We start from the raw sequence: 24,458 nt of genomic DNA on the forward strand, positions 1-24,458 counted from the left end.
GAGAGAGAGAGAGAGAGAGAGAGAGAGAGAGAGAGAGAGAGAGAATGCTTTAAAATAAGAGCTATAAAAGTATATTTTAGACTTTTCATTAAGCTGCATGGTACTTAAATTGATATGAGAGAACAGCCATGACATGAAACTAACATAGAAAAAAAATCTGCTTTTACCAAAATTGAATAAACAGCAGGCAGCAAATAACAGGAAATACACGGATTCCCTACGATACGATACAGCGTCCTGAAAGAACTCCATGCAAACTGAATGGAGAAGAAAACTGGAACAAATCTGGCAGGCTCATCAATGGTGGGGCTGAGTGCAGCTTCCACTGCATTACAGATTTTAAAAAAGTATGGCATTTTGGCAGCTGAAAGTGATAAAGTGTGATGAAGCAAAATCCCTCTTGCCTATAGGAGACAGTTACAGATCAGGTCAGATTGCAAATCATACACTAGACCACAGTGTCTCATGGCAATACATTCTATTTGCACAAAAGCACTCTGTAAAATGTGCTTTTTATTTGAGCAAAATAACTTTTGGTAACGAATATTGTTAAAATATTCTGCTCACAGATTTTAGTATCAATTTAGCATTTTCTCCATGACAGGGCTGACGATCTATTTTTTAGAAGAGATTTATGAACCGCTGGAAAAATAGGCTTCCTCTATTTTCATTAACAACTATCAGCATCTCTGTTTCACTTCCACTGCAGTCAGGTAACAACAGTTGGCTCGAAAGTGCCCACAGATAAGACCAGTTCTAAACAGCCAAAGCACCAAGAAATAAAACATATAATGAGAATTCAATCAAAATTAAAAATAAAAGATTTTTCCTCGGCTTTCTCTGCAATTCAGTTACCTGTGGAACGAACAATGCAGTCAAAAATGTAGGAGCCACTGTAAGATTCCAAAAACTGCACGCTTAACAAAGCGGTTCATGAAAACAGTATAGCATCGGATGTAAGATGCGAATACTGGTATGCTAACAGGCAGTTCTGATACTCAGGACGGATGTTGTGGGTCCATGCACAAATTCTGAAGACTGAAAAGCTCTGCTCAGTGTTTGGTAAGTAATTATTTCATTTTGATACTAACGAGGAGAAGGTCGCATTAGAGGTGGAGGCTTGGGGAGAGAAGAGTCTGGTGCATGAAACCTAGAATAACTCAAATGTCTGAAAATCAAACTTGGAACTTAATGAAGATATCTGAAACAGCTCTAAATGTTTGTGATCAGACCTCAATAAGTTGCTCTTGATCGCTGGACTTCAAGTGTTCACCTCCTGTGACGCTGCACAGCTCTTTCCTGCTCTTTAATAGCGATTTGACAGACCGAAGAACACCTTCGCTGAAACCCTAGAAGCAATAATTGAAACAAATTAAGGATGAACGCATTTACAAATTATGTTCACCTGATCTAGGCTACTGAATTATTTTCCACACAATAATATTGAAGATTATTTCCCCACAAGTTAACATGTAAACAAAACAACTTTACATTTTAGTTAGAGTCAGCAATCGTCTCTGCACAAACCTTAATAGCCACAGCAACAAGTTTATGCAACAAAGAGACTGGAAAACATCTTGCAGGAACGTTAAAGATGGAAAAAGGCCATGCCAGACATTATAGTTTGATGCCTACAGAGGAGGGTGCAAATATCAGCATAGCAGATTTTATCCTCTGGAATATATATTATGTGAATACATTTTCACTTGCATGCAAAATGACAAATGCAAATTAACAACGCATTTTGTAAAATTGCAACCTACTTCTTTTTTCCACGAAATCCTGGGCTTTGATTTGCTATGTTGGGTCTGGCTGCCAAAGTCCATGATTCAAACGTTCAGGAGGCTTAAAAACAAAACAAAGAAAAGTCACTAGCCTTCTTCGAGCCTTCTATATTAAGCCTCTATTTATGACTTGTAGAATTACCACGAGGCAATATAACCAGGAGACAAACTAACAGGTTAATTGTGTCTTAAATATCCAGCCCGGACATAGGTACATCCTGTGCATGCACAAATGAGCTGCGTTATCAAAAACTAGCAGGTTTTTTATCCTTCCAAGGTCAAAAGTGTGTGAATGGATTTATCTATTACAGTATTTATAAATCATGCCCTGCTAAAAGATAGTGACACACTTTATATTTAACAACATTTAAGACCAGTGTCCACACAGAGCTGTCCCAACGTGCACACACGGAAATTGCACGTAACACAAGCTAAACTAGCTGAATCAGGTCATAGGATTAGTGGGCCACGGTAAATGAAGGGAATTTAGCACAACACTACAGTCGTATCTTTCGCAATAAGGGTACATTGAAAACATTTTAGAAGGTGTCAAAAAAGGAACTAAAAACAAGCTTTGGCAAAGCCAATAGGTCTCGCCTGGTAGAGGAAGTAAAAAAAGAAGGAAAAAAAAAAGAATATAAGTGCAGAGCTTTAGCTTTTTCTTTTTATTACTGTCTGCATTTTTTATGTCTCTGGCAGGCGGAATCTACGCCCTCCGTCCCCATTCTTCAAAGATGCAACCAGCGCAGCATGTTTCACAGCACTTTTTTAGGTTTCGCCTGGGGAACGGAGCGTAAGCTCCGCACCCAGAGAAATCTGTAGTTTCCAGTAAGGACTCTTGAATACGCCCCTCTGTTCCATTGGCTAGCTCCATAAATGGAGGCTAGCCATTGGAACAGAGATCTGTCCGTCAAGGCCGGACCAGATTCGGGGGCGTTCCCTAGATTTTTTCCCTCTCCACCCACTTGTGTTCGTCATCACGGTGGTGGGTGGGTGGGTGTTATTTTTTTTTTGGGAGTCCGCCTGTTTTCTTCTTTTGGTAAGTGTTTCTTGTTGGAGTTGGCTGCAAGATTCGAGTTCCCACGAGGCAATCAGGTAAGGAGCATTTTGTTTTATAAATGTGTTTTCACGTTCAGCCCCCCTCCCCGTGTGCCCGTTCCCACCCCCCCTCCCCTTTCACTCTCCGTCTGCCTCGCTTTGTATCCTCTGACGTTCAGCCCCCCTCCCGGTGTGCCCGTTCTCGCCCCCCCTCCCCTTTCACTCTCCGTCTGCCTCGCTTTGTATCCTCTGACGTTCAGCCCCCCTCCCCCTGTGCCCGTTCCCGCCCCCCTCCCCTTTCACTCTCCGTCTGCCTCGCTTTGTATCCTCGGAGGTCCATAATATTGTTTGGTTTCACACAAGCCCCGACTTTCTTTTGATGTGCAAATCTCCCCACTTTGAACCCCATTCACCACGTACTCTGCTTCTATCTTGTTGTTTGTTAAGGAGGAAGGGGTGGGGCGTGCAGAGTACACAAAAAATGTGTTCGTTTGTTTGTCTATGCAGTGCTAGTCTTTCTTCTTTGTCTTTTCGACAGCATGGGGAGGCGGGATCCAAAGTGTGCTCTGCCATTTCGTCCGGGTTTCGCAATGGTGAGGGGTTGATGGCACTCTTTGGTCTTGTAAAGCTGATCAAAGGGAACTTGTGTGATCGCTGGTCTGAATTTTGTGGACATGAAGAACCGCCCTCCGGTAGCACGTTTTTTTTTAGTTTGACCGAGCATCTCAGCCCCTTCCGGTACGGACGGAACACTTTATTTAGCACAGGAAGGGGCTCAATGCTTTCTTCCGTTGGTTCTAGGACGGGTGGGTATAATGTGAATAGTAGGTTTGAAAAGGATTATGGTCGAGAAATTTGCGTTTTAATTGAGTTAGGGATGCCGCCATCATTGTGCGCGTTGCCCTCTCCAAGAATAGTTTATGGCCGGTGGAGCCTTTTAATCGTAGGCGCTGGAGACGGTAAATGCTGGCACGCATCTTGTGGTGAGTTAGACAGTAATTAAGTTCGCAGTTAGCTCCTGCGAGATGCCCTTAATAGTGGAGCACAGCTGCCCGCCCCGCGTGTGTGCGTGAGTGTGTGTTTGAGAGGTGCCGTTTCCCACAGCTCTGATCTAATTCAGACGAAACTGATTGCAATGTCTGTCTGTCTGTGTGCCTGCGGTTATCGGCTGTCTGCCTGCCTGCAGTGTCCGTGGTCCGTCTGTCTGTGTGTGTGCCTGCAGTGTCCGTCTGTCTGTGTGCGTGCAGTGTCAGCCTGTCTGTGTGTCTGCAGTGTCCGAGGTCTGTCTGTCTGTGTGCCTCCAGTGTCCGTCTATCTGTGTGCCTGCAATCTCGGTCTGTCTGTGTGCCTGCAGTGTCTAACGTCCGTCTTTCTGTGTGTGTGCTGCAATGTCAGCCTGTCTGTTCGTTCCCCCAGCAAAAAAAATGAGCACCTACTGTCAAGGCAACCACAGTGTCATGGAGCAGCCCCTCTCCTATCTGTTCCTTCCTTCAACAAATCTCGCACAGGGTGAAACGCCGAAGATGCGCCACTCCGTGCCAGCAGGAATAAGAAACAACCCTTGTGTCTAGGTTTACAATGTCAACCGGCCAGGATACGGTGCCTGTCTGTGTGCCTGTAGTGTCCATCTGTCTGTGTGCCTGTAGTGTCCGTCTGTCTGTGCGCCTGCAGTGTCCGTCTATCTGTGTGCCTGCGGTGATCGGCTGTCCGCCTGCCTGCAGTGTCCGTGGTCCGTCTGTCTGTGTGTGTGCCTGCAGTGTCCGTCTGTCTGTGTGCGTGCAGTGTCAGCCTGTCTGTGTGTCTGCAGTGTCCGAGGTCCGTCTGTCTGTGTGCCTCCAGTGTCCGTCTATCTGTGTGCCTGCAGTCTCTGTCTGTCTGTGTGCCTGCAGTGTCTAACGTCCGTCTTTCTGTGTGTGTGCTGCAATGTCAGCCTGTCTGTTCGTTCCCCCAGCAAAAAAAAAGTGAGCACCTACTGTCAAGGCAACCCCAGTGTCATGGAGCAGCCCCTCTCCTATCTGTTCCTTCCTTCAACAAATCTCGCACCGGGTGAAACGCCGAAGATGCGCCACTCCGTGCCAGCAGGAATAAGAAACAACCCTTGTGTCTAGGTTTACAATGTCAACCGGCCAGGATACGGTGCCTATCTGTGTGCCTGTAGTGTCCATCTGTCGGTGTGCCTGTAGTGTCCCGCTGTCTGTGCGCCTGCAGTGTCCATCTGTCTGATTGCAATGTCCGTCTATCTGTGTGCCAGCGGTGATCGGCTGTCTGCCTGCCTGCAGTGTCCGTGGTCCGTCTGTCTGTGTGTGTGCCTGCAGTGTCCGTCTGTCTGTGTGCGTGCAGTGTCAGCCTGTCTGTGTGTCTGCAGTGTCCGAGGTCCGTCTGTCTGTCTGTGTGCCTCCAGTGTCCGTCTATCTGTGTGCCTGCAGTGTCGAAGGTCCGTCTTTCTGTGTGCGTGCTGCAATGTCAGCCTGTCTGTTCGTTCCCCTAGCAAAAAAAAGTGAGCAACCACTGTCAAGGCAACCACAGTGTCATGGAGCAGCCCCTCTCCTATCTGTTCCTTCCTTCAACAAATCTCGCACAGGGTAAAACGCCGAAGATGCGCCACTCCGTGCCAGCAGGAATAAGAAACAACCCTTGTGTCTAGGTTTACAATGTCAACCGGCCAGGATACGGTGCCTGTCTGTGTGCCTGTAGTCTCCATCTGTCTGTGTGCCTGTAGTGTCCGTCTGTCTGTGTGCCTGTAGTGTCCCGCTGTCTGCCTGCAGTGTCCATCTGTCTGATTGCAATGTCCGTCTATCTGTGTGCCTGCGGTGATCGGCTGTCTGCCTGCCTGCAGTGTCCGTGGTCCGTCTGTCTGTCTGTGTGCCTCCAGTGTCCGTCTATCTGTGTGCCTGCAGTCTCTGTCTGTCTGTGTGCCTGCAGTGTCTAAGGTCCGTCTTTCTGTGTGCATGCTGCAATGTCAGCCTGTCTGTTCGTTCCCCTAGCAAAAAAAAGTGAGCAACCACTGTCAAGGCAACCACAGTGTCATGGAGCAGCCCCTCTCCTATCTGTTCCTTCCTTCAACAAATCTCGCACAGGGTGAAACGCAGAAGATGCGCCACTCCGTGCCAGCAGGAATAAGAGGACTTTGCAAACAGCAAAAAAACTGGAGCACATTAAAACTTGGCTGCGCAGCCATGTAAGAGGCAGGGCATGTCTGCGCTTGTGCAAAGTAGTATATTATAACCAGCCACGTAAGAGGGCCGATCTGCGCTTGCGCAGAGTCCCCATCTCCAGACCTCACACGCGTCACCCAGCATCACAGGCACTGGTCACGCTCGAACCCACGCCATCTTAAACCTTTGCACCTAGGGTCTCCGTGCAAACCAGAGCGCTCCACAGCCCGGGGATGAAGTGCTGTGTAAATGTCACAGTGCAGTACATGGTATAGGCCAATTCTACTACAGTACCTGCTTCAGTGCACACTTGCACTGAGAGCAACTGCTGTGCTGTGACAGCTGTGTGGGCGGATGGCTGTGAGAGCTGTGTGGGCTGTGTGGACTGTGAGAGCTGTGTGGGCTGTGAGAGCTGTGTGGGCTGTGAGAGCTGTGTGGGCTGTGAGAGCTGTGTGGGCTGTGAGAGCTGTGTGGGCTGTGAGAGCTGTGAGAGCTGTGTGGGCTGTGAGAGCTGTGTGGGCTGTGAGGGCTGTGAGGGCTGTGTGGGCTGTGTGGGCTGTGAGGGCTGTGAGGGCTGTGAGGGCTGTGAGGGCTGTGAGGGCTGTGAGGGCTGTGAGGGCTGTGTGGGCTGTGAGGGCTGTGAGGGCTGTGAGGGCTGTGTGGGCTGTGAGGGCTGTGAGGGCTGTGTGGGCTGTGAGGGCTGTGAGAGCTGTGAGAGCTGTGTGGGCTGTGTGGGCTGTGTGGGCTGTGTGGACTGTGAGAGCTGTGTGGGCTGTGAGAGCTGTGTGGGCTGTGAGGGCTGTGTGGGCTGAGAGAGCTGTGTGGGCTGTGTGGGCTGAGAGCTGTGTGGGCTGTGTGGGCTGAGAGAGCTGTGTGGGCTGTGAGAGCTGTTGGCAATGTAAATAACAATGCCATTTATTTATAAGTAAAAAAAAAAAAAGAAATGTCATGAGCAATGCCAATAACTCTAACTTTTCCAAATTGTAAATGCTTGTTTTTTCTTTCAGCCACATTGAACAGGAAGGTACAAGAACAACAACGCAGGAATGCAACAATGCAGGGCGGAAGAGGTAAACAGCAACGTGGAACGGGAACAAGGAAAGGGGAAGCAAAAATGCGGGTCAGGAAGGAGGGGAGGGAGAAGCAATAATGCAGGCTGGGAGGGAAGAGGAAGCCACAAAGCGGGCAAACAATAATGAGGAGAGGAAGGGGACGAAAAACAACACAGAGCAGGGCAAGGGGTGGGGGGAGGGAGGGGAGGAGATTGCCTGCAAACCACATGCACTCTCACAGAGTGCTACAAAAAAAAAGTAGCTCTATAAAAGTGCGAGAAGTGGAAGGAACTGGGTGAGGACGCAGTGCTTGGGCCATGCTCTATGGGAGCGAAGTGAAGTGTAGCAGATACATGCCGATCAAAGAGAAGCAAGGAAATGAGAGTAAATGAAGCAGGCAAACGCTGACCATATAGAAACAAGGAAATGAGTGACAATGAAGACAAACAATGGTAAGCGATGGAAGCCAAGAAATATCAAGGAGTAACCCTTTCAGAGAAAAGGGATGGGGTCATTAGATGCTCTAAAACAACAAAAGTTCCCTTTTCATAAGTATTTTTGGAGAGGGAAAGCTCCCTTTGAGGGATTTTCAACCGACAGGTTAAGGATGGACCATATGATGTATTTACGGTTGCATAGAGAATAACAAATTTACACAAGTAACATTATTTAACACCCATGTCCTAATGAGAATATGCACAATCACAGGAGAAATTTCATAAAAATATCTTTATTGGGTGATTTCACCGACCAATTGATTAAAAACAAGATCATTCACATTTATTTATCAAAAACATTAAAATCTTAAAAGGGCTGAAAAAGTGTCACTGTGCATATTCTCATTAGGACACGGGTGTTAAATAATGTTACTTGTGTAAATTTGTTATTCTCTATGCAACCGTAAATACATCATATGGTCCATCCTTAACCTGTCGGTCGAAAATCCCTCAGAGGGAGCTTTCCCTCTCCAAAAATACTTATGAAAAGGGAACTTTTGTTGTTTTAAAGCAATGGAAGCCCCCAGCAAGTAAACAAAATGTCTCGCAAGAGACAGCTCTTATGCAGTCTCAGGTTGAGACGCAAAAAAGGCCTCGGCAACACCAAGAACACACAATAAAACACTTCAGTACCAAAAAGTGCCCAAAAAGATACCGGAGGAGAAATGCTTAAAGTAATTTTGAGGGGTAGCCTGTTTAAGCTCTATGGGTCCATACAGCCAAAAAGCAAACAAAGCTGCCCAAATTTTCAGTGGACAATCACGTCATCTCTTTACGGAGAAACAAGCATAGCAATGTCATTTGATCTCACTTACCATTGTTCAGCGAGCAACACAATTGATTTTGCCAATGCTTGAGCTCTATTTTAAAAGTCTAGAAAGCAATAAATGCATTGCTTTCTATACTTGCAAAGTGGCTGCTGAATTGTATGACAAAAACGCATGTTGCATCATCACAGCATTATGGTGAAACGCATGTTGCGTTATGCAAAGGAAAGGCAACACAGGAAATATAGAAAGCAATGTTTTCAATTCTATAAATATAGCTGCTCGCAGACTCAGAGAATCGGGAGAATGGGAGAATACATCCAAGAGATCATGAAAGCCATCATCTGACACCCTGGCGAGGTTCACAGAGAAGCAAGGAGGAAAGGTTAGGAGACAGATGGGCAGATTAGTCGCTAGAGTGTGTGCGTGCTCTAAAAACAAGATACACACTCCTGCGGAATTACGCCAAAAGTAGAAGGCTACAAAGCAGTATCCAAATGCAAACATGTTGAAAGAGGAATGCTCTAGGGGAGGTAGAACGACAGTAGGGATCAAGAAGCAACACATCACACGTATAGGATAGCAAATTGACAATACAGCCACCCAACAGAAAAGGAGAAAGGGGTTGGCTCAGTATGGAGTATAATGCTGCCTTCAATGTACAGGGAAAGCTGCCTGTGGCGAGACTGCAATAACATTTAACGATTCGAAAGATAATACCAAGAGAAATTATACCCACAAACACGATTTATGTAATAAGTTGCTTAACTGTACGAGTTCTCCAGTATTTCTTTCTTTTGTAGATTCACGTGCCTGAGCCTGACTATATACATTCATTTAACATCATCCCAGCTTCCAACCTATTCACCTCATTATGTGTCCTAAACTCCCACCAGCAGAAGATACTTTGACCACTGGTCCCTCTCCCACCGAGTTTTCCATAGCTGAGATTTTAGTGGGAACAAAAGTTAAGAACAGATTCTCACAACTAGGGAGTGCTAAATGTAAATCTATGAAACACGCCACTGCTATTGCAATGTAGTTACAAGTAGGCAACTTAGTTCTTCTCCAGTGCTAGATTTTTCATAGATTCAAATGATTTAACTAAAACTACAAAAGCCATAAGCAAACATAAAATGGGGTGTTCCATAAAGAGTCTATTCTTTATGAAACATGGTTAGCAGCACTCTTTGCTTTGTAGTTTGCGATCAAGACTGAATGTGGAGGCAGTAGCGCTTTTGAAAGGTACTGGCAGGTGCCCCACCTTGCTGCATCGAAAATATGTGCAAGGGGCATTTCCATTAACATGGTGTTGTGGCAGCAATACATCTGATACAGTGAACTCCCAATTTGCTTCTTAGGGCCTGTTGGGTTAAGCGTGGCAGAGGGTGATGAAAGACATTACTGAGCTGGCAATTCTTTGAAAGGAGAGGATTTCTGCCAGCACAGCTAAAAGAAATGAACTATTCGTATGATTGCTTTCCTTCTGGCCATGCAAAATTTAAAACAACGCTTGACATCTAAGGAATTCTTAGACCTCTCATGAGGACCGTTGGGGCAAAAATATTGTAAATCTGCTCATCCAGATAGAAGGATGCTGGCACTTTGTTTTGAAAATGTGCATCAGTTGAGAGAGGCACTTTGCCAAACTTGAAGAAAGGAAGCTTAATAAACAAATTGACTCTATCCTGTACAACAGAAAAAAATGCATATTTGAGGAGTGATCTGTACAGGTGCCCTTTGGATAAGCTTGAACTTACTCTAGACAAGTATTGTACTGAGCGCCTAAACATGAGGATGTTTCACAAGAGGAAGAATGTCCAGAATAGTCCCTTTATAAACATTTTTACAACTCAGGTAAACAAAATAGGGTACTTGTTAGGGAACTGGAGATACCTCCAGAAAATTGCCAAATTAACTATTACCATTGAATAATTCAGTCCTACTTTGGAGAGATGCAGCAAGTGAGGAAAGAGTTGATAATGGTAACCGTAATGCATCCGAAGCAGTTAAACTATGCCTATATAAAACCACTTTCATTATAAGACTAACGTCCTCATAGTAGAGCACGTCTTGGCTGCCTCCAAAATCCTCAACGTCCTGAGGAGCGTCGTGAGAAATGTTCAAAAAGTCTAGCTCTAGCTGTGAAGGAGACAGTCCGTAAGTGCAAGGACTCTGGCTACTGGTAAAGTACTTGGCTGTATATATATTGAACAATATGTGGGTGTTCTGTCTGAACATGATCAACATTTTCTTGTTGTTGTTGTTGTAAAGCTTTATTCGAGATATATACTCATAAAAGCACAAACATACATTTAAAAATACATGTTAGTTAAAATCCGTATTTCGTACATATAAATACATTTAAAACAGTTGTGCAAGCTTTAACAATAAAAAAGTTGTTTAAACTTATATAACAATATCAAATTGTATTAACAGATATAGCCCTCCGCCTGATGGACCATGCCCACCCCAAATACTTTGCTGTTCCCTGAACAATGGGCATGTCAGTGGAAGTACAGATGATTCTTAGCCCCTCAACACCACTAGATGCCCCAAGGTTTCGACAAACTGGGGCCAGCCATACTCTCCTTGGGATAGCATAGGCCTCGCACAAAAATAAAAAGTGTCCTATGCTTTCATTAGTTGCACCACACACCGGGCAGCATGAGGTATTCGAGCTCCGCCACGTACCCGTCAGGGATCTCAGGGGAAGGGAACCAGACCTTAACTGGAAAAATAACTTCCTGTCCATTGGGACAGTAATACTGTCCCAATATTGTTCTAATACAGGTCTAATTTTAATTTCCAAAAATCTCCCCCCCATTGTTTCAAATTTTGTACTTCTCCAGAGTCTTTCTTCTATGTAGTCCCAATAAAGGGTCTTAATGGTGTTTTTACTTGGGAATACTTCCCCAGATGGATTCTCCCAGAGATTAGGGAGGCCGAGCTCACCCAGAACAACCCTGAGTTTCTTCAACCATGGTATTTTGTGAAAGGTGTCTGCTGTAATTAGGGCTAGAAACCCGTCTGCATAATGTCGAATCTCTGGGGTAGTCCATAGCCGTTTCCAATAGAGAATAGGCCTCAGTCGAGCTCGGTCGCTAACAGATCTCCTCCCTAGATCAAGACCGAGCGGGATTATTGGCGCACTCTGGGGGAGACCCGTAATTCCTCTTAGAAACCTATTCTCTGGTGTTTGTAAAGTAAGGAGCCTCTTAAAACCCCACACTTCTGCCCCATATAGGGCTGACCCTATAGCTTTGGCATCATAGACTAGAAGAACCGGTTTTATAGGCTTGGTTTTTGATTTTGCTTGCTCCACCAGAAGTGCCCCCCGAGATCTGCTGATGCCTCAGTACCGCCTTTTCTATATGGTGGGACCAACCTGGCTTACTAGATATCTCAACCCCAAGATAGGTAAAGACACTAACTACCTCGAGCTCAATGTTGTTCAGAAATATCCTTGGTCGAGGTCATTTGCGGCTCTGACCACGGAATTCGGCCTACACCCCACACAGAGGTACAAATATACTAGATTAAAACACACATGGGGAGCCTAGAATATTGACACCGTAGACCTGGCAGAATTCGCCCCACTTGAAGGCAGGCTCCTACAGGAGCACATCCAGCAGAAGGCGGTATCTCTAACCTATAAGACCCTAACGAACAACATGTTGGGGGACTTGGCCAAGCTTCGACAACAATGGGAGGCGGACGTGGGAGGCATGGAGGACATTGACTGGGAACTGGTCTTAACACATCCCAGGGAGGTGGCAGTTAAATCCCGACTCCGCCTTATCCAATTTAACGTATTACATAGAACCTACTTTGATAGAGTGAGGCTTCAGAGGATGGGAAAGACAGACTATGCTAAATGCCTGCGATGCCAGGACCCCAGGGGGGATTTCTTCCATGTCCTGTGGTCGTGCCCTAAAGTACAGGGGTACTAGTCGGATGTTTTCACAGAACTGTCAGCAGTGCTAGAGAGTCAATTACAGGTCGACCCCAAGCTGGCTCTATTGGGCATGACCATCGATGTGGACCTTCCACGCCCTCTGCTGACCTTCCTGGTACTGGCCTTAGTAGTGGCTAAGAGGGACATTGCGAAATATTGGGGGGCACCGGAAATACCACGTCTGGAAGAATGGAGGGGAGGCCTAGATATGTATATGGCGGCTGAGAGAGTTACATACAAGGCGAGGGGGTGTCCTAGGAAGTTCCGAAAAGTCTGGGGGAAGTGGCGAAGCTATCACGGACTGGATGCCGGATTATAATGGTTCATTACGAGAGGTGCATATTGGAGGACAAAGAGACTTTATGATAATTGAAATGCTGATGGTACTATGGAGAACCCACCTTGTGATCACCTTTGTATTTGAACTGTATGCCTCACTATGAGTAATGAATGGGAGGGCGGCGGGAGCAGGGGGGAAATGCATAATGCACTTTATTGTAGAGATGACTGCAATGTTCAGTTTGGAGAAAAATGCCAATAAAAACGGTTTAAAAAAGAGCACTGCATCCGATGCATGCTGCAGCTATACAACTAGATTGCATGAGGGACAGCATTCTCTGAAATTATCAAGTCATGATAGATTTTCAGTTGAAAAAAAGGCAGTTGTAGAAATTGAGGAAAACTCTGCCTTTTCAAGTTTGGACTTCTAGAACATGGGAGACTGACACGTACCAAAAAGAGGAGTGGCTCTCCAGAAAAAGATGTGTATTACTGTTGAAATTAAACCACCAGTAGACATTGATGTTGCATGGTTCACAACATTCTGTCTCTTCCTTGGCTCAAAGGTGAACAATCTGAGGGCTTCCATTCAAGTGACTGTGACATTGCTTAAGCATGGTGTTCAAACCAGAAACTACTATAGATCACAACACTTCAAGTGATAGCATGTCTTAATTTTGATTATGTCAAGCCAAGCAATGCTGTGCATTTCATTTGAAGGGTTCAATTACCTACAGGCTCTCACAGCAACGAAAACAACTAACATAAGTAAGGATATCTTCATGTGACTTCCACAGAAGAGTCTCAATATGGGCTACCACAACCAGTGACATATTTGCATCCCCAATTTCTTTCTTTGCATACCCTTATTCAGAGTTTAGTTTTATTTATTTCTTCACTATGAATGTTACTTTTAAATCAGAGTGGAAATATAAATGGAATATCGGGTCATTTACTTGTTCCCCCTCAATGCTGCAGTGCGTTTTAGTTTAACTCATGGAATTGTTCAGAATCTCCTCCATTTCAGACGGAGAAGCTGCCCCAGCACCTTATGAGTACTGAAGACATCAGAACTCCCTATTTCCCTGGGCACATCACAGGTAACACTCCCCTGAATATATAATTTTTTTTTTTTTTAACACCTTCAGCGCGGCGCAGATTCCTGCGCTGTGCTGAACGGTTCCGTTCCGTCATGAGCACAGGCCAACCGACGCTCATGACGGAACCATTCCGTCAATAGCATCGAAGAGGTTAAAGAGGCATGCAGGTTAATAATATGCCTTTCTTACATTCGGACCAGTTATTATGGTGCACAAAAGCCCCACTTGACTGAAAAGAAATTTACAAATGTGTATGGTAATGTATAGCAATGTCTAGAGATCAACAAAAATGCCTACAGAGAAGGCTCCCTTGGGAAATCGTGCTTCAACCTAGCAGGGGCCAATAAAGTACGCTGTATGATTAGTTAATTTTCCCTCAATAATGCAGATTTGTAGGATGTTAGCTTCATTTGCAAAAGTAGGATAGCAAAATGTGTATGCTCCCTTTATGAATTGTGATTTTCCACAGCAGTCGACCTCGAAGCTGGGGAACTGGGTTTAAGACTCGGCAAGGACGCTCGTCATCCTGCTATTCTGACCAAATCACTTAATCTCCCCATGCCTAACAAAGGGAATGTGTCCATCTGTAAAGAAACTGGTGCTCATGTAAAGCGCTCTGATACCTTCGGGTCAAGTTCGCGTCATATAAATCTCGCACCCCCCAAAAAAACACCATGACATGACCAGATTGGGTTCCCACAGTAAGGTTGTCAGGGACATGGGGTAGTGCTGTACACCTGCCTTTTTGTGAAAATCGCATCTGGGTCAAAAGCATCCTACTCCAGGATCACGTTTAGCCTTCACAGTTGATTTTGATCATTTTACAGATAAACCAAGTATCTAGTAAAAAGAAACACAGCAGGTTGTAAACATTTTAATGATGCAGGAGGTGAAGTACTGTTTCTCCAAACCATCCAAACATCTACATCCCATATGAAATAATTAGTATTCCATTTTTGGCCTCCATGATCTAGAGATGCGTTTTCACACTTATGAAACAGATACCTTGAATATTTTGCTCCTTCTGGGAATTTAGGCAGATGTTTACTTTCCTTAAGACTGTGATACACTATTTGACCCATGATCCACTTTATAAGATGTGCAAACGAAGGAAGACTTTCCTGCAACATCTTAGTTTGAAGTGGATTGCTGACCACAGGGATATCAGATGCACATATACTAGATGCACAAAAGCCTTCATCAAGCCTGCAACGTCACAGAGATGCACGACATTCTGGCGGGTAGGCGATTCTGTAGGAAAGGCCCAGTCGGCAAATAGTGGGTGATGAACCCAATTAGCATTACATTCCAATAACCGAACCACCCCCTCTGCTGCCAGGCTGCAGGGTATTAAGGAACTTCAAAGCTTTTAGTTTTTAGTCACAGACCAAACTGATGAATTATAAAAAAAACACTGAGGCTGCTCGATCAAAGAAACTTCAAAAGAACATTTGAATATCAACATCAAAGCATGTTCTGCTCATATTGAGACGATGTGGTGCAATGTTTTTTTTCAAGCAGTACACCAGAAGATTTGTATTTGGAAAGAAAGGCGCCCATATTTACGTACAATACTGTGTGCTGCGGGTTTGTTTTTCGTATGACTCAAGATAAAGCCACATGACTTCCGTCACCACATTATTACCGCTTTCATCGTCTTAAAAAGAAAAGTGCAGCTGCTGCAGAAACATGCCAGAGGCTGCGCACGCTCACCAGAAATGACAATGCTAAATGTCTTCCAAGTTGGAGTATAATTAGCATGTTGTCCCTTGCTAGACAATTAAGATGCCACCGTGGAATTAACGCTATTTTTGGTAACCCTCCGTTTCGTACGCTGTTCTGTGTGTCATACCTTGCGTCAATCACTGTCCAGAGAGAGTCGGTTGCTATTTTTCAGAGCGGATATATAACTAAGCCGTAATGAAATAAAAGATTCGTGTTTGAGAGAAGCTACAATAGGGTCAAAACAACCCCTAGAGAGATCAGTTCGTAAAGGTACATCAAGAGAACGCAATTTCGAACCGTCACAGACATACACACCCTCTACACCACAAACAACCCCCACAGATGAAGGCTACTAGTAGCTATTTGATCAGTATGTTCATTTGCAACCTGACTTCATGAATCCTCAGTGTTAACACACAACCTGACAGTATTTAAGTCTTGTTACCTTGAATCTTTTGTATTAGATGTCGCCTTTTGAAAAAAAAATTAACTCTAAATTCAGATATTTAGATTCGCACACCGGGGGATACAACATGAATTAAGCAAAATATTGAGAACCTCACAAAATGAATGCACAAATATTCATGCCTATACATGTTCATGCCTAAACGCAATATGCGGGCAACTATTTTTTGGGGAGGTGGGGGCAAGAAAGGACTTGAAGTAAAAGGTTTGGATGTGGGGGCCGCTGGGGAAGCTTCACACCACCCCCCAATAACCACTACGAGGGTGTGTTCTATTCAGCAAAGCATGCAGGTCGACCTGGTTGGAATGCAATCTTTAGAAGGTGAGGAAGTGATATACTATATAAGTAAACGGAGTACAGTGTGCGGTATGGGGAAGTCTAGAAGAAACAGAAGATGTCCTCTAAAGACACCCTGGGTAAGAGAGACAGGGCTGAGAACCAGTTGACTTCTTCCAGACCCAGGCCCTGATGCAAAATGAAGTGAGTGCAGGGGCTACGGGTAAACTAATGGGCATGCATCAACAGAGGGTCTTATGCGAGATAAGAATCATCAGTGGCATCCTTGAACAACCTGCAACACTGGCAAACATGGGCCAGGTGGAGTCCAAACTGACTACTGTAGACTCAATGCCGTAGGCTACGTTGGTGGGGTTATAAGGAGTTAAATAGGCAAGCCACAGAGAAGGGTCTAGGATGGTGTCAGTGGAAGACTTTTCAACAAGGCGAGCTCTAAATTCCAAAGATTTTACTGTATTATTACTCCTAAAGACTGGAGTTAGATCAGTGAGATTAGAGAAAGAAAAGAATTTCGAATTTTAGAATAATCGGTGGGCTCAGCACAGGGGAATTTGATGACTTACAAAGTGCAGTGGACAAACTTTCAAACAAAAGAGGTGACCCACCCCTAATTAGATTTATTGGGCTTGAAAGTGTATACAGCTTAACTGGGGGAAAACGGGGGAAATACAAATGTGCAGGTACAGTCTTGGCAGTCCGACTTGAAGAAGCTCTCAAGAAAAGGATTAAGTCAAGCGATACAAAATAAGAAGGTACATATTCATAAAACAAAGCATTGCTTTTCCTGGGTGTAAGCCAAATGATAACTGAGATGGAAGTGGAGGCAAGATCTGCAGAAATCCTTCAACAGCGTATGGGACCAGGCAAGTTTGCATTTCCCAGTGCAGATCCGAGTGGTGGCTGGTAGGAAGATCTCAATATTTGTCAAAATGGGGACAGCAGTGTTTCTTGAGCTCCTATGGAGCCGATTCGAGTGACTATCTCAAGCTGAGAAGAGCATTGCCTCACCCTGCACCCGCTTATAGTGTCACCATTATCAAGAGAGGCACTGTTCTGTTATTCACTGGCTCCCACCCTCAGACTTCCGAAAGGGGTGTGTTTTGTTCCATGCTCTGTCACTGATAATAGGCCGATAACAAAATACTCCTTCACCCAACCTTGAAGTGTTTCTTCCCACTAATGTTTTTTCATCTGACTTCATAACTTTAGGATTACTACTTACTGTGTGTCCCAATATTTATGACCTTTTGGAGGTGTTATATCTATGTGAAATACTAATTAAGAATACTTTATTTAAAAAAGTCACAAACAGCTGGGTTCCAAATCACATTACTGCGTACAATGAAGCCCCTTCTCAATTCAACTTTTCAGTCCACATCTGTTAATGCATTGACAAAGGCAACACTTTTCTCGCAGGTCTCTCAGAGCCGTCAGTGCCATCATCAAAGTAGCTCGTTGTGCAGTGCCGACTCATCACTAACAAAAACAAACAAAACAACACCAAAAAATCCCTGGACCTCTTAGAAACCTTGAAAACACGTAAGTCAATCCCTCGCCTAGCCACAATCCATTCTTAATATGGCCATGTAATTTAGAATGCACTGCACTTGAGAAAACCAAACGACCTATAAACTCAAGACATGTCATGCATGGCAAAAGCACCAACAAGGACACACCGTGACCAGACAGAAAATTCAATAGACTGACAAAGAACACGCACATCATCATGTTGTTTCGGTGTATGGTCCACAAATATGTAATGCCCTCATTCACTCATGCATTTCAGGAAAAGTCAGTACAACCCAGAACTTGACAATCTTCTTACCATTCGAAACAGAATCACCCATGATTCTCCACACAAAGAATGTGTTTTATTGTCTATTTTTCAGAGTTTGAAGCTTTTGTTATTATTGTAAACTAAATCAAATCCTTTTAATGCACGTCCTAGTCTCAAACCTGGTGGTGTTCCCGTAGATCTTGGGCCAAATGCTGAACACAATCTTGGCAACCAGTTATGAAGGTTTTTTGCTATGGACTGCTTTGTATCCAATGCAGAAGGGGTTGAATTGGATGCAGGCTCATAAAGGGAGTTAACAGGGTTTTCTGGGATCAATGTGGTTGTTTTGAACCTGCAGAGTCCTTTCACTACTCAGTCTTAAGCATAGAGTATGCTTTCAGTGGGATAAGGTGGGACTCTGGAACACCTATCAGTAGCATACTTTCAGTCATCATCAAGATGGGACAGAACCAGAGTTTGGACAGCTGTTCTAAAATATGAATCTGGTAAAAAGGCATTTGTGAACAATAAGGATAGATCGTGAAAGGCAGCATTCCTCTAGTGGGCGATGATTTTATTGAAGCAAAGAATAGTATTAATACGAAAGCCTACAGGCTTGCTACTGCTGTCAGGATGAAATGAGAAACAATCAAACTCAATGTTAATAGCGAACATTGCCTTTGCTGTTCTTCTGTCTTGCTGCATTGAGGGTGAATTACATTCTTGGGTATGGCTTCCATAGGTTTCCTGTCCCAGTTATTCATAGCAGAGCGGTGAAAGAACACCATTTTTTAAGTGCTCTGATGTCACAGCACTGAAGCACTGGGATTTGAATCCCAGGCTCTCACTGGCAGTCACCTAACAACCACCCTGGGTGTTTCAGGAGACCTGGTGGGGGGGGGGGGGGGGGGGGGGGGGGGGGGGAGTAGAATGCAGATGGTGTTCTTGTGCTACCTCCCCATTATCTGCAGGTCTGCACAGATCTGCACAGACCTGCACAGACAGGGCAACGGAGGCCATTGTGAAAAGTGACTACAACAGAGCCACAGTGTTGCCTCCCTGTTTTCAAGGTGGGAACATGGTGCACAACTTCAAGTAAGAAGGAGAATCTGCAGCGGTGATGAGGGAGGATGGCAGGACACTTATTTGGGTATGGGAGAAGAGTGAGAGGAAGGTATTATGAATTGTGGCTCAGGAGGGTGCCAAGACGACAGATGATGGTTTGTATTCGGGATATGGAGGGGGTTGCCAAAAGTGAATGGGGGAGGTGGCAGGACACCAGATTTTCTTTTTTATAATAAGTCGTTGATTAGAGGGCTCACCTAAGACTTTTAGGGTAGATGTCAGGCCACCAGGCAGTTAAAGGGGGTGAGGGTGTTGAGGCCATGTGTTCATGGCTATTCTACCGTTCTGTGCTCTTGTGGGCAGGGTAAGGTGATTAAGGGTCACACTGAAACAGAACTGTAGATGGGCAGATGTCAATAACCTGTAGCTTTCTACCGCAAGGTTCCAAGTGACACTCACGGTCTACCTGAGTTCACTTGGAACGCCTCAATCAAAAACATCACATTAAAGATAGCTACTTATGGGTAATTCTATATTTTGTCGGGTTCGTAATAGGTAGGGTCTTGATATTTAGGCCTGAATGTTAGTGAGGTAGTCCCTTGGGTGATCTGTTCCACATAAGTCTGAGTTCTTTAAAGTAAAAAAGTGTGTCCTATATGAACTTTTGTTAGCTGATATTCATTAGTAGGGCTCGGGCCTGATGTATATTTTGAAGTTTAGAAGTGAAATGATTGAACTTTGAGATATTCTTCAGCTCAGAAGGTTGGGTTTGGAGCAGAAAGAACTCATGTAAACTATCGGGGCTCTGTTAGGCAAGTTGAGGACGATCACTACAGTACGGGAGCTCTGAAACACATCCTGGAGGAGAGGGTCTTGAGCAGGGCTTAATGGTAGACATTGTTAAAAGCCATCTAAGAGATCATGTAGGATGGGTAGGCATGAGCTGCCACAGTCTGATATACATGTGGATTCTTGTGTGCTACAGTATGGCCTAAAAAACAACATCAGCAGCCTTTTGTGCTCATTTTTTTCCTGCGCATCTGGTGCCATTGACCTTTTCAATTATCTTCCCCATGATGAAGGCAGGTGGGTTTTTGAAAAGTAGTTTGAAAGATCATAAGAATTCAGGTTGGATTTGATCAAGAGAAGCAGAATCTGACCAACGTTCAAGTAATCTGGAAATATGCCTTGGCTGAGGAAGCACTGGTGTGAGCGTATTGCTGGGGAGGTCTTTCTTTTTGATATTGCCTTCATCGGAAGTGGCTTCCAGTGACTTTCTTTAAATCGTCAAAGGACAGATTGTTGAGATTTACTGAGGTGCTTTGTGAGACGTGATTGTACTGTTGATGTCGGCAATGCTGGGTCATTAAAGGGTAGTTTAATTTTGATAATATTGTTGGTTAAGAATTAATTTAACGCAATGTATTTTTTCCTTCGTACGGGCAAGTGCAGGTATACGTACGGGGTTCACACCGATTGTTTTGAAAAGTGCCATACTCCGGGTTTGGTGGATGAACATAGTGCAGTATGTGGTCATGGCTGATATAATTAGTTGTCAGTGGTTGGGGAAGGAAGCAGTGTTAGCAGGTTATCGTGTTGTTTAGCGCAGCGTAATTTTCTCCTCTTATTGACAGAAGGTTCACTTACCTTTGTTAGGTTCTTGGTTTTACTGGGAGGGGAGTGGGGTTAAAGAAGGTCTGAGTAGGTGTGTAGAATCTTCTGTAATCTGCAGGCTCTGGTTTAAGCTACAGAGTAGAGTGCCAATGATGGTGTTGGAATTGGTAGCAGCTGCGATCATAGAACGTTTTTGAGGGGTGAGTGCTAGGAGGGAAGCTGCTGATTCACCTGGAAAGGTGTTATCTGAGGAGGTCTGAAACAGAGAAGATCTCAAGCAATATGGACAGGTGCCATATCAAATCTGTCACCCCCAAGCAGGTGAAGGACAGGGTTCTTCCTTTGGTCCGTGTTAGAAGAGCTATGTTGGAAGCCTACACTTCACTTTTGAAGGAGTCTTTTATGGCCTTGGTTGAGACATCTTCTGTGATGTTGAAATCACACAAGAGGAAGGGGCTTGAGTAGATGGTGGAGGATTTTATAACGAGTTGCATGTCTGAAGGATGAAGTTAGGCTTAGCACCAGACAGTCAGTGGATAGGGCAGGAGTGGCAGCAGAGGACCAAGAAGAGCTGCTGGATGTTTGAAAACAGTGTGCAGGCCAGTATTCATACGTGGATCAAACCAAAGCCTCCTACTGCTTCATTTTGAATGTGGATGTGTTCACTGATGTAGTCATGAAGGACAAGGATATTTAGGATATGGCTGGTTTCTCAATAGAAACAGATTTTTGTAATGGATTCTCTAATGGGATTTGAATCAGAATTATACATTTGAGGTCAGAGATGCCCAGCATTTACTGGATTGCAGAATGTTTATTAACATGAGGTGTTGTGTCTTTGGTGAGCAGACATCTGGTGGTTTAGATTTCGTAGTTGTTGTATGTTTGTTTATTGGGATTTCTATTTTGAAATGGTATAATTTCTTTTTGTTAGCACTGCTTGAATATTTGTTACAGAGGAGGGCAATGTAGACCGTAACGACATGTTTATTGGCAACCAGATGGAAACAACAATAGAAAAAATGGATGCCCAATAACTCCCCATGGAAACAGAGCTACTGAATTGCTACTGATAGCAATTCAGCTACTGATACACTTTGATTATTACAAAAGTGCCGGAATTCAATGGAAATTATGTAGTTGCGTAGTACTGTATTGATAAACGATATTGAATTTAAGAATGTATATAATTTTGAAGGAAGCACTGGTAACATTATACCTATGATGTTCTTGATATGCTGTAATGACTGCCCTCTTACCGTGCTTCGCTTATTGTACAGATTCCTTTTTTTTCCGACACATGTATAAAATACCAATAAAAAGATATTTTTTAAAAAAAACATGAGGTGTTGTGTATGTACTGTAGTGAGGAGGTACATGTGTGGATGTGTGTGTTTATGTGTACATGTAACATGGATCTGACACATTGGGGTGGAGTATAAAATATATATGAAGAAGACATGCTGTGCCTAAAGCAGTTTATGTTGTGTGGTAAATGTGCAAGTGCCCTGAGCCATGGACTCACATAGGACCTTCCCTTCTCATGATGATAGGTCCTCAAGAAGACTTCAGGAAAACAATGCTAAGTGGTGCACAAAGGCTTGTGGGGGAGAAAGAAATTGATGAAATGGCTGGAATTAGTGCTTCACAGGAAGCTGATCCACATTCTACTTGCTGAGGCGAGCCTTGTTCTCATATGGCGGTCCTGGGCTATGGCAGCTCTTTATTTTTATTTTTTCCATCTCCCTTGAGGATATTATCTCCTTATTTGGGTTCTCATATCACATGAATGTAGATGACACACAAATGTTTTCCTCCTTACCTATATCTTCATCTCACCTTCAGTCACATGTTTTGGGAAGTCCCACTGCCATTCGATGCTGGGTAGCTCTATAGTCATATTATCCTCCTCCAGTTGGTCCTTGATTTTCCCCAACTAATCACCACCTATCTCTCTAACTGTCCCACCTTCTAGCCCCCAATGTTATGAATTTTATCCGCTGGCCACAAATTTGAGATTCTCTTCACTCCTTCCTAAAAAACAGAATCCTAAATAATCAACTCAGCTACCATGCTACAATATCAATTATTGTATTGACTCACACCAAGATGACGAATGGTGCACTTGGGCTGTCACTGAACAGAGCAGGGCCTCTCCTTGAAGGGCAGTCAGCTTGCTACTGCTTCAGGGTGGCAGCACAGAGTTTCTTTTTCAATCTTTAGGACATGACCTTACAATTAAAAGGAAAAGAAGGTGATTCCAGTCTCTACACAGGTGTGTGTAGCTCCAACAGAGAAAGGTGAACTTTGCATCTGATGAAGGGATCAGCTTACAAGTAATCCTTGGGCAGTTAGCTTAATCCAGCTAACCAGTCAAATTCAAAGTTAGCCATAACATTTTGGGAGGAGCCTATAAACTCAAAGTGCATTAATTTTTAAAGATGCAACATCTCCAAGTAGACCAATTTTTGAAGAACCTGTCTTGCTGGATTGGTGTACTGCACCGTAGAAAGTCATCATCAGTGGCACAACGCTAAGTAAGTAGGGTTGTGAAAGTACGAGTTACTTACCTTTGGTAACAATGTATCTGATAGAGATGATTCTAGCAGCCGATTCCTTAACGTAGAATTATCCCCAGGCGTGAGACTGGATCCAGAAAACTTTTCTGCCACAGCATCCCTGCGCGCCCGGGGGACGGCACTACGTGACTCCGCCATGACGTCGTCCGCGTTCGTGACGTCAGCGAGGATACATACGTTTTCTTCGGAGAACTTTTCCGCTCCACAACGCGGAGCCATCACAAACGAAACTGTGAGAATACTGGAACAGTGCGCGAAAACCCAACTATACAGAAGGGAAAGAAATAAAAAGGTGAGGAACAACACCATCCCGAATAGTGCCAGGCACTAAGGCACCAAGTCAAGGAATGAAAGAATAGAGCGCAGCTACTGCAAGCAAGCCTGCAACCAATAGAACAGGGGTACAGAAAGGGCACAGCAGACGAAGAAATCTGCAACCACCACCCGGAGCCAAAAAGGGGATGAGTCACAGGCCCTAAGCTGAAGATAACCTCAGCATCGTGGAGGAACACCTGCCCCACAGGGGATGTATTAGAACGACAAAAAAAAGGCAACCCAGCCTTCACCAACAGGAGAAGCAAGGGTAATACGAAGGAGGCCAAAACACCTCAAGCCCAGTCAACGTACCAAGGATCTCCTCCGGAAGCCCCAAGGTACCGACAACACAGAGGAAGAGCCACCTACAGACTCCAAAGAGAAGAGGCAGAAGCACGGCAAAGACCTCCACCGGGAAACATATCCAGTGACAAGGGCAGCCGAGCCCATCGCAGCCTGAAGACAAGACAGAACGGCGCCTTGGCAATAAGGCAGGCGGAAGAATAAGAACGTAATCTCACAATGGTCCCAGACTGGGAAAGGGGAAAGAAATGTAACAGATAATAGAAAACAATACGTTACATAAATGAAAAAACAGAGGACAAATCTAAAGTACAATGTTTTAATTCACACCGTACTGGCAACCTTATCAATGGTTCCACATTATAACACAAACTTTTTTTTTTAAATTAAGAATAAATATTTGTGCATGTTGGCATATTTATTCCTACATTTTTTTTTAAAGTTTGTGCTATAATGTGCAACAGGTGATAAGGTTTTCAGTACCGTGTGAATTAAAACATTGTACTTTAGATTTGTCCTCTGTTTTTTCATTTATGTAACGTATTGTTTTCTATTATCTGTTACATTTCTTTCCCCTTTCACAGTCTGGAACCCCTCTATCTATAACGTTCATTCACCCAGGTCCCAGTGACTATCAATGGGTTAACCCTGTTTATTAGAACGTAATCTCACAATGGCCCTGTAGGA

At 44.3% G+C, this 24,458-nt stretch overlaps 1 protein-coding gene across 3 annotated transcripts in view; it reads right to left on the bottom strand.

Annotated features, from left to right (window-relative positions):
• AKAP11 (A-kinase anchoring protein 11) overlaps positions 1-24,458 on the bottom strand; it is a 229,971-nt gene that overhangs the window by 185,310 nt on the left and 20,203 nt on the right. For all 3 annotated transcript variants that reach the window (XM_086935024.1, XM_086935025.1, XM_086935023.1), the window contains 2 exons: positions 1,764-1,845; positions 1,233-1,349 (listed from right to left, as the gene is read on the bottom strand). In XM_086935024.1, coding sequence (XP_086791150.1) covers positions 1,233-1,349; positions 1,764-1,826 — 180 coding nt within the window. In that variant the 5' untranslated portion in view covers positions 1,827-1,845. The remainder of the gene's footprint in view (positions 1-1,232; positions 1,350-1,763; positions 1,846-24,458) is intronic.

This window comes from Lissotriton vulgaris, chromosome 8 (assembly GCF_964263255.1).
Source record: "Lissotriton vulgaris chromosome 8, aLisVul1.2, whole genome shotgun sequence".
Classification (NCBI taxonomy): Eukaryota; Metazoa; Chordata; class Amphibia; order Caudata; family Salamandridae; genus Lissotriton; species Lissotriton vulgaris.